Raw genomic sequence first — 10,870 nt, forward strand, 5'->3', positions numbered from 1 at the left:
AGTTTATTTTGTGTGCGTGTGTGAGTTTTGGCAAACAGAGTGTGTTTGCGAAGAAAGTGACCGGCACGCAGTGTTTGCTATTCTTTTGCCAAATTTCACCCAAAATTTAACACATGACGCACGGCACGATTGGGTGTGAAAGTGCCCCGATGAGTCACCTGAGAGGAAGAATCTCCTGCTTCCAACCAGAACAATAGGATCAAAAACTTAATAAAAACTTAACCTCACGTTACTTAAATAGATTACACTGCAATTTTTTTCATCCAATTTTTAAAACCCTTTTTTTCACAACATGGCCCAACTCTTGCCCACTCCCAGCTACAGGTGTCAGCTGATCGCGAAAGCCCACACCGATCCCTGGGCACACAGCATACCCGACCCGGCCCGACGACTTGACAGGTCCGTTTCGCCATACCGTGTGTGAGCGTGCGCGCGCGCCCAAAATGGGGTGCCCCAAAGCGGCGGCCAAGACATTTTGCTACCTTGGGAAACCCCCGGCCTTCCACGTGCAGATAAAAGAGGGAACCTAGCGACTGCCGCCATCGACACGCTTACTTACCCAAGAACTTAGAAAACCGTCCGCGACGTTCGCTGAATGGGCTCCGGCTCCGGCGGGTCCAATATATAAATGCAGGGAGGAAAGAAGTGGAGAAGGTCGCTACCAGCCGGGCTGCGGCTATGATGCAACCTGCTGCAAACTGCAACTGCACCGCAGACGCGCACTTAGATGTGTGTTTGTTTTTGTTGTTGTTGTTGGTGCTACCACATTAAGCTGTCAGAAGAACGGCACACACGCAGCGACAACAGAACACCGGCACGCATTCACGTAGACACACGCACGCACGCAGGGGAGGCCTGTGAAGGCTACCTTCAAACCGAACGAGCCCACCTGGTTCCCACGATTGCAGGGCGGGTGGGGGGAGGGGGGGGTGTAGATAGGTGGAAAACGGTGCGCAGAGGGAAGGGCGATCAAACTGTACTATCGCCCTCGGGAGGTGTGGGGCGGGTGTCGTGGTAATGGCGCAACCTGTACGGCCAGCGGAAGCGTTTGATTTGAGAATTTGTTGCACTCGCGACGCGCTCACTAACAAAGACGCACGGCGGGGGGGGAGGGGGGGGAATTCTTCCTAAAATAGCTTCCCTTTAAAAGTGGAAGGAAGCAGGTGGGAGGGTAGGAACGGGAGGCCGGAGGGTGGTGGAATCTTCACTCTCGCTGCCTCCGACTGTTTGATGAGTTCCGATGACGTTGGCAATGGAATGGGCAAAACTTTCAAGGGCGTCTTTCGCTGCCGGGAGATCCTCGTTTGTGCCCGTGTGTGTGTTGTTGTTGTGGCAAAAGGATTTGCGCTCTTTCACCTTTGTAGAATTTCGCCGCAAGGCACAACAGGAACGCGCGGGCGGCCGAGCTCGCCTGCTTATCACCGCGACATTGATCTTCTGCGCACGGAGGAGGCGCGCGCGCGCACGATTGCTACTTTGCCCCACAGCCTCGTTTTTATTTTCGCTTGCCTGCTTCACACTTCTCCTTTGCTGTGTCGTTCTACCACGCCGTTCTACGGCGGCTGGTGAAGCCGTTTTCTGAGCCCTGAACCACACGCACACGCGGCTAGAGAGACAGAGACAGACACGGCACCGAGCGTGTGTGACCGTGTGTGCTGTTCTAGTGTTGTACACTTTAATCACACGTACTTGAAGGTGTCACACTTCCGGCCACGCAATCGGCAACCATTCACGCCGGTTCACACACACACGCACACGTAAAAGGATACACTACACCGATCGACCGATCGAAGGGACAAAACACGGGGGCGCGCGCGGGCCCCACTACAAGGCAGAGCAAAAGCTGATCGGACGCACACACGGAGCACGCACTTCTGCACCGGACCAACGTTGAGCGCTTTCTGACGGTCGGACAGGGGATGCCAGCGCATGCCGCCCAATCCAACAACTCACACACAAGCACACCTCCGAGCGTCGCCGCTATAGCTGCGGTTTCGGCTCGGCGTTCGGCTTTTCGGACGCGTCGCGAGAGCGCGCCTCCCCGGTTTCGACGGTACGGCGCGCTGGCCGCCGAAGATCCTCGCGCACATGGAGCGATGCTGCTTATCTCGCGCGGGAGCAAGCAAGCAATCCGCGTGCCGCAGAGAATCTTATGCTGCCGCTGGCGATCTTCCGCCTCGGTCGCACATCGGGATGATCGCGAGTGAGAGTGTAGTGCCGCGCAGCGCTGCGAAGAGAGCCGGCGGCCGGTTTGTTTGTTTTGGGACTTACCTTACCTGCGCACGTTTGACTTTGATCAGGGAACGGGGGGGGGGAGGGAGTGTGGGGGGGGGGGGGGTAAGTAGATGACGATGCGGGGATAAATGAGAGTTTGCACTCTCTCTCGCGCTTTGCAATGATTTTCCAACCTCAACCTGCTCCCCCTCCTCCGTGAGAGAGAAAGTGAATGGGAGACGGTGAGAGCGTTAGTGTGCGAGAGGCTTTTCAGGGGTGCAAGCAATAGGGGTTGGTGCAATGATTGTCGATTGGCTAATGGGGGTTGATGTTTTATGACGAGTGGTTTCGTGTAAGGATATGCTGAATGATAAGCAACACGGGAAATTTCACTTTCGGCTTAGGTTGTTGTACGGAAATGCAATCAGAGAAAAGCCTTTTTTTAATTGCAAGATTTTCATAAAACTTAATCGTTTAAATTTATAATTGTAATAATTTAGCAACATTTCACCACGGATGCATTCTACCAACCAAAAATGGCCAAATGGTAGAAGAAAACTCTCAGCTTGAGCTCATAATATGACTCTACTTCTGTGTCATCTTTAAGATCATAAATGTACTAGAATTTTAAACGTATTTTTATTATTTTATTAAGATTATTTTACTGTTTCTTAGAAATGTCTCTCGATTGATTGGTTGCATTCGTCACTTTTTTTGTTTTAAAAATAATGGAACATTTTAACAAACGGTTAAACTGGTAAATGAGAAACAGTTTGAAATCCTTTACAAACCCTGTAAGAGACTTCTAGGCTATAAATAGTATATTTTGTCTTCTCACCCACACAGCTTTGCTTTTTTATTTAACTGTTCTACGATTACATAGTGCTTGTGTACCTTATATATTTTACTTCATGTTCATACATTTCATGTTCATTTCAGCGCTATTATGTGTATACTTTATGCAATAATACACAAACATAAGGATATTACATGCATTTTGCAAGGAAGAGGTAAATTACTACAATCAAAACAATAACTAAAATAAGATGTATTTTTTTTAATGTTCTAGGCTTTTTTAGTTTCATTTTTTTTTTTTTGATAGATAAATTCAAACAAATCAACACAAATACAATCATCCCTTCTTCTACATGAGCTCCTCAATCGCCTTGAATAGTTTGCTTACCAAGGCTCATCCATTCCGAATGGTAAAAACTCAACCAAAGCATGCGCCAAGAAGGAACCAGTTGCAAAACAAAACAAAAAGGCAACCAATTGTGAAAATTACTGCAATGGCAACCGATCACCAGCCCAAGCCCCCGTAGCCCAATGACGAAATCATACGTTAAAGGAAAAACATTACATACATTCTCATCTTCCTTCTCCCTTGCTCCGTCCCTTTCGGCGGGGTAGATTTCCTCGAGTATGAACGATTGTTTCCCTGCTTGCTCGATTTATCCAGTGTGCACGATTTATTTGCTGCAACATTGTAACTGCAACTAACCATCAACGGTTCAAGAATTGCGAGGATTCCTTTTTTCCTGCTTCCTTCCTTTCCGGCCCTCTCTCTCTCTCTCTCGCACACACACAAACTCTTCATCTGCCTCTGCCTGCTGTAGTCGGCATCGAGATCATGATCAAGGATCTGCGTTGCGCAAGTTTTCACACGGCCGAGCCGATCATTACGCTGCTTACGATGGAGCTTACCGCACGACGTAAACAAACAAACAACGCCAAAGGTTCAAATCATCCCCCAGATCGTCGCAAGAATTGGCCAGAACGTAAAAGCAACAGCAGCAGCAGCGGCAGCAGCAGTACAACAACCTGACACCAATTACGATCACATTAGCGCAGTTGCCTTTGTTGGTCGGCTGCATTTTCCGGGAAAAGGGTCTCATCCCAGCGTGCGCGTGCTTGTGCGCGGCACCGACCGAACGGAGCATAATTTATGCGAGCGAATGACATGCTCACGAGGGCCGCCGCGTAATCATGGCTGCTCCGGGATTGTTTTGACACGCACGGAACCAACGCAGGATGTAGCATCAGCAGCAGCAGCAGCAGCAGCAGCAACAGCAATGCGCGCGATCACTCATTAATATTTATGAAACGAAGCCACCAACCTTTGCTCCAGCCTCTCCCCCCCGGATGCGCCCATCCTCCCATGATGATCGTAAGGATCACACACCGATCGGGTGCGGCGCATGGCGAATTGTTAATTAAAAAGCTTGTGCTACGATCCTCCGGGCTGGGCTGATGAGCGATCAAATTGGTTACCACCCCTCCCCCGAGGGCGTTCTGGCTTCGCCTGGTTCACCGATAGCACCGGACGACGGCGGGCACCGAAACGGAAAGGACCTTCGGCCGATCACCGCCGCCGATAACAACAGATGACCTCCGTGTGCGGGATATTTGCCATCCCAAGGTCTCGAAGCCAAGTGGAGCAGCAGCCAAGGGAAGCAGATGGAGGAATGGTCGAGATTCTTACGCCTCGCCCGAGCGGAAGAGATTACAGGCAGAACCGTCTACGCTGGAAACAATCAGCCAGATAATTATATCACCTGGACCGCTTCCAGCACACACGCACACACACAAGCGCACACGTGGGGTGAAAAGTGAAAAGGGTGAACCGCACAGTGTTTATGCTTGCTGCTGCGGCATTTCGTACGTCCTCCGGTGTCGGTGTCGTGTTGTTGTTACCTTGCGCGATGCAATTACCGCGGATAAACGGTGACGCGACGGATGTCACATCCCAACGATCGGATCGGCGCATGGGAACCGGTTTGCCGGACGTTGGGATCCAGCTGGCAGGATGGCATGGCTGGGCTGTTTTGATTTAGAACGGGCCACGGTCGAGACTGTGCGCTGGCTATGGAGAGGTAGGATGCGGCGGGAAGCAGCAACCAGCGGAATGTTGGAATGCTGCAGCAGCGGTAATGTGCTGCGAAATTCGTTCTCGGGCTGAAGTGAGAAGCAATGTTATGAAATTCACAGCAATATGCAGTAAAGTGTAAAGTGAAGTGAAGAGTGAAGAACCTCTAGGATGAAGTATTTCGCTAAAACTACGGCTAGACGGTGCATCGCTTTTGAATGTATTATTTAGTCATCCAGAAGTAGTGTAAGGTGGTGGCCTAAGAGATGCACAGCTTAAAGTGACATCTATTTAAGGGAAATTAACTATACATGTTGGGTTATATTAGCTATAGAAGTATGCAGAGAGACGTATTGGGCCTGTTCTTTATCAAAAGTGCTGTTGGAGATGCTATTAATCTTTCAATGTAGTGGAAAGTAGCCATACTGTTGAATTGAGGATTACCGAATTGTGAGTTCAATAGTTAACGGTTTGATATTGACAGAATTGTAAAGGTAAAGGTATAAGATATCCTGCTAGAGAATATCCCTTTGAAACTTTACATCAGTGGCAACTGATACATTAACCTCAAAACGTTTGGAGAAGTTAGTTTGGATGGTAAATTTTAGGCGAAAAATTATTCTTTCGTGTAATTTCTTATGAGCGGGGGTTTTCAAAAGAGTAAAGTTGCCAAATTTGGTATAAACTATTTCATTTGGTCCGATTAAAGGGCTACGAAACGTTGTTTCAAGGTTCTATGCTAAACTTCAAAGGTTACGCCCAAATAAATGGCTCCTAAATCAATGTCTATACCAGTCTTGGGATAAGTGGACAAGCTCATACCTATTCCGTACTACTGCCAAAACCTTAGCAAACCTATATGTTGTGTCCGCACAAATGAAACAAGAGACACTGTGTGTACGGCACAAACAGAATATATTATATTGTCACTATCTTTGGTATCGTTTACAATAACACGTATATAAATAATATAAGCGCAACACACACACACGCAATGCGGGGAGAGGACGACTGGTCCTGCTCGCGCCGCGATCCTCACTGAGGACGTCACCGGATGACAGCCCTGCTGTCAACGGCGAGCCCTCAGGATGAGGCAGCGGTCTGTCCACAACATCTCCCCGTTTTAATTAGGCCGGTACGGCTTAAGCCGACGCAGCGGTTTTAATGTAATTAAAACCGGCGTGGCAAGCGTACGGCTCAAGTGGCGCTGTGTAAAACAGGGGAGAGTGCTGACCGGCCTCTGCGTTAAACGCTCGAATGAGATGAGCGTTGCGGGCTGCAACAGGGGGCAGCCGATGTGCTGCGCTCGCTCGTTCCGTTGCAGCCTCTGTGGTGTTGTTGTTGTTGTCGGTGCCACTGCAGCTGATGACGCTGCCGCTGTCGTACGTAGTTGCACCGGACGCCGATGATGCTGCTGAGGCAGCTCTACGAATGCTGCTGCCGTTGGGGCGTCGATGAGCGGCTGAGCAGGGGGCGGCCGTGGTGCCGCGCGCGCTTGGACCGCTCAGCCGGTACCGCTGCACAGGGGCGACCGTGATGTCGCTGCCGGTGAACTGCTGTGCAGGGCGCGCAGGATGATGGTGATGATGATGACGATGCGAGTGCACAGCGGGCGACCGTGATGCCGCGCACGACGACTGTGCACTCGGGACACATGTGATGGTGCTGCACAGGGGCGACAGTGGTGTCGCCGTCGAGACGCACCTGTGCAGCTGGAGCGCCGGCGATGAAGATGGACAGGGGGCAGCCGATATGCCTCAGCCTGCTCACCGGGCTCGACGATGATGCTGGTGCAGCAAGGGCGGCCGTAATGCCGCGCACGACAATACTGCACCAGTGTGTGTCCGATGACGCTGCAGCGGGCGGCGGTGATGCCGTGTGTCGTCGCTCCAAGGCGGAATATCCCCTCGCCTTGGCCGGAATACGCTGCAGCGGAGTGAGGATCCTCTTCGGGGCTTCGCGCAAGACCGAGCGTGCCCATCCTGCGCGATGGCGGTTGCGCGATGGTGGAACCGCGATGGTGACCTCCGTGCTGCGTCGGTCCTTTGTAGGATCCCCCCCTACGCGAGGAGCATCCCATCCTCGTCGCCACTGTTGTGTCCGCACAAAACAAACATGAGACGGTGGTGTGTACGGCACAAACAGAATATGTATATTTTATTCTACTCTTTGGTATCGTTATACAATAACACGTAATACACAATAACGCATACACACACGCAATGCGGGGAGAGGACGACTGGTCCTGCTCGCGCCGCGATCCTCACTGAGGACGTCACCGGATGACAGCCCTGCTGTCAACGGCGAGCCCTCAGGATGAGGCAGCGGTCTGTCCACAACACTATAGCCATACTTTGAATCTAATTTTCTACCTTTTTTATGCGGAAACTGATCATGAACCTTTATCGATCATAGCAGTAACGCTAAACCCATACGTGACATGCTGGAATTGATCGTTATACCATATTGGTCCTGGAAAACATACCGGTACAAGCCGTGGTCCCGAACCCATATCTGTCTTGAAACTGATTTTAAACCCAACACGATTTCAAATCCATGATAGTTCTGGAACTGGTAACGTACCCTAATTAGTCCTGGAATTGATTCAGAATCTATACCGGACCTGGAAATGATATAATTGTTAGTTCCAGTCCAAAAACTATACCTGAATCTGTCTCAATAATGGCACGGATCGCGAACATACTCCGGTCAAACACCCGATAGTTGATCACGATTATGGGTAACGCACAATAAATCGTAGGAACCAACGAAAAAACTATGGAAAGCAACCAAAACTTATCGGGAAACACACTCGCACATCACAAAACCCTGGGAAACCCTTGAAGGTTCTTGAAGCTTTTGTTAATCAATTTCATTATGCACCAAACTGATAAAATTATATTGTACTCAATATTAGTAATCTAAAAATATTTCAAAAGATATGATGTTTTGATAATTATCCCTTTTCTAATATAAAAAAAAATCTAATTTGCATTAATTACATTTCAATTGCATCTCCAATATAGCCCTGCATCCCTACCACGGAGCTAAAAATATATCATTACATCATAAACATCAGACAGCCTATCGGCTTCCTCAAAGTTTTGAACACTCCCTAACCAAACACGCTAATTTTATGCATTGAATTTTGTGTCCGAGCGTGTTTTCCTACGCGCTGGAAAATCCGCACAGCTACTTAAGCACTTGTTTACATCCCTATTACCTGTGGGCTTTTCCGAGAAAAGGGCTAAGCAACTCGGCCACCCGCGTTGACGACCACCTGTTATTGAAAACGCTTTTCTCACCTTCTCAACCGGAGTGTGGCAAACAATGGGATTACACTGACCAGTAAAAGGAAAGGGGGAACAGAAAGCAAGAACGAAACGAAAAACTGTCACAATAAATCAAAAGCATTTCCATATCTGCTCTTGGGTCGGGTTTGATGTTGCGAAACTGCGAAAGATGACGATGAGCTTAGCCCATGGTTACGAGTGTTAAATGTGTGTTGGTTTTTTGCTGTTGCTGTTTTCGTTTTCCCATTTCGATTTGCAGTATCTTCCGTATCGGTATGGTTTCCCCGGTGACGTATGATGGTGAAACGAATGATCGATATTTGCATTTGCAGCGAGGAGATAAAGCATCTCGGGGTGGAAAACGGAGTGGTGATGGAAATTGGCCAGCAAATAAATAATACCATCAGTGAATGGGGAATCAATCGAACCGCAAGCTAGTATAAAAGCGTACGCCCGACGGTAGCCAGGACATATTCGTCTAACGGCAGCTAGTGTGATCGGTGTTTTCGAATCGTGTATCCTTCCGGAACGTGTGTCAGTTTTCCGAAACTATTTCAACAATCATTATGAATTCAATCAGGTGAAATATATGAGCATACCAACGTTTGTTCCATCTCATTTGTTATAATAATTGGTGTGTGTGTGTGTGTGTGTGTGTGTGTTTTTGCGTGTCAAATCATCCTTAAAGCTCGTCCCGTCATCTTGCGGCTAAGCTCTTCCTGCTAGTCGCGCTGTGTGCCGTGCTGCTTCCGGTTCCGAGCGCTGGCCAGGTAACGTTTTCCCGCGATTGGAATGCGGGCAAGCGGGCGATGCCGGACTCGCCGGTCAGCGGGGTGGCCGAATGCTCTGCCATCTGGCGTTCGGTGAACAACTTGTGCGCGGCTGTAACGGTGAGTGAGAATCGTTGCGCAGTGACTGCTGTATGGTTTAGTTTTAGATTTTTGTGAGCTCATTGATTAGTTAGAAAATGATTAATGTGGATTTTTTTTTATGTGAGAATTGAAAGCTTATAGACGGTACCACTACACTAAGGAGATATTTTTTAATGCTAATTGACGTATGATATATCCGATTTCCATTTTTTTAGTTTCATGATAAATGTTATGTTGTCAGCAATAATTTTAAATTAATTTATAAATAGTTAGAACTATGCCATATGGAAGCGAATATTACGGAGGCAATTTTTACAGAGTTTAAATTAAAACAATACTCTGTTACGTTTTTGAGTCATATTAAGGTTTAAAATGTAAAATGTGTTTTATAATTTTTGCACAAAATTTAGCTTTCGTGCAATAAAAAAAAAACCCGCAATCATATTTTACCTCCGCGTTTGATAAAAACATCCCACTGTTTCACGTGTCTTGCTTCCATAAGCTTACACCAGAGAGCGCTTTACGCATGGTTTATGTCTTAGCTAAATGTACCGCGCGGTCGAAGGGATATTTTGTGGATTGGGATATTTTCATCGAGGATTTGTGAACTCGATGAAAACAGCGGTCCCATTTGCGCTGAAATGTTCACCTTTTTGAACAGAACGAAGTTAAATTAATTGTCTATTAAATTACAAGAATACAGAGTAAATATTTTTAATATGATGTACACACATCTAAACAGTTGAATTATTTACCATTTCCATACTAAAATACATAACTTTTTGTCAACTAAAACTACACACTCGTTACAGAAAAATATTCAACACCTAACGCTGTGCGAAACACGCTCCCTGCTTAAATCACTGCAAACGGATGAGTCATCGATGGAGAGCAACAGCGGGAACAACTTGCCAATGTTTTCCAACAACCATATCTAACCTGCATCTCCGTTTGATGGAAAGAAGAAAAACAGCACTGTAGACTTAAACAGTGCTGGTAGTATCTGAGACCGTTTGCAATGGGACATACGCTGACCGAATTCGCTTCAATTACAAACTACAGAGAGAAAAAATCCTTTTATTTAAATCCCACTCGAATAATGTTCCATTTCCTTAATACTTCTGGAAACCTGCCTTTACATTGAAATCCACACAAACACACACTTGTTTTAATGTATCCAGTAATGATTGCATCGTAAACCTTCTAAACAAAATGAACATGTCCCATTGCGCATAGTGTAGCATAACATATTGCATCGCGCAAGCAAAGAAGAAAAAAAAACATACAAAAAAATAATGACAAAAAAATTAAATAAAAATACAGTCATAATAATAAAAATCCTATCCGTGTGTGCTCCAACCAACGAACTCAGTAGTAGTGTTTCAGGAAGCTTCCACCGAACATGTCACCTTCTCACGTCAGCTCTTTCTCTTTTTCTTTCTACTGCGATTTGGTGATTACCAAAGGAATTCTGTTTGATTTTTGGTTCCCTTTTCGGTTGCTCGTGCTTTTGCTTCTGAGCCTGAGTTTGAAAGAAAGCAATGACGTGCGGGAACCATTGCCCTGCCCGGCCAGAATGGGTGAATTGAAAATTAATTTCTGTCAGAATAATATTTTCTTTTCTG

The 10,870-nt window shown here is 47.2% G+C and overlaps 2 protein-coding genes across 2 annotated transcripts in view; one reads left to right on the top strand and one right to left on the bottom strand.

Moving 5' to 3' along the window:
• Positions 1 to 1,981, bottom strand: part of LOC120954001 (ecdysone 20-monooxygenase) — a 28,244-nt gene extending 26,263 nt beyond the window's left edge. Inside the window, exon 1 of the mRNA XM_040374492.2 lies at positions 560 to 1,981. The gene's annotated coding sequence lies outside the window, so the exon portion shown is untranslated. The remainder of the gene's footprint in view (positions 1 to 559) is intronic.
• A 6,804-nt stretch (positions 1,982 to 8,785) lies between these two features.
• Positions 8,786 to 10,612, top strand: LOC120949683 (adipokinetic hormone/corazonin-related peptide-like). Its single transcript, XM_040367118.2, has 3 exons — positions 8,786 to 8,953; positions 9,062 to 9,263; positions 10,058 to 10,612. The coding sequence occupies exons 1-3, from the start codon at positions 8,940 to 8,942 to the stop codon at positions 10,181 to 10,183; spliced, it is 342 nt and encodes a 113-aa protein (XP_040223052.1). The 5' UTR covers positions 8,786 to 8,939; the 3' UTR covers positions 10,184 to 10,612.
• Positions 10,613 to 10,870: the final 258 nt, after the last annotated feature.

The sequence above is a fragment of the Anopheles coluzzii genome, chromosome 2 (genome assembly GCF_943734685.1).
Source record: "Anopheles coluzzii chromosome 2, AcolN3, whole genome shotgun sequence".
Classification (NCBI taxonomy): domain Eukaryota; kingdom Metazoa; phylum Arthropoda; class Insecta; order Diptera; family Culicidae; genus Anopheles; species Anopheles coluzzii.

What these genes read in the sequence shown, in the direction of transcription:
- LOC120949683 (XM_040367118.2), top strand. An exon ending in ACTTGTGCGCGGCTGTAACG is followed by an intron (nt 9,264 to 10,057) that starts GTGAGTGAGAAT and finishes CACTCGTTACAG; the next exon opens with AAAAATATTCAACACCTAAC.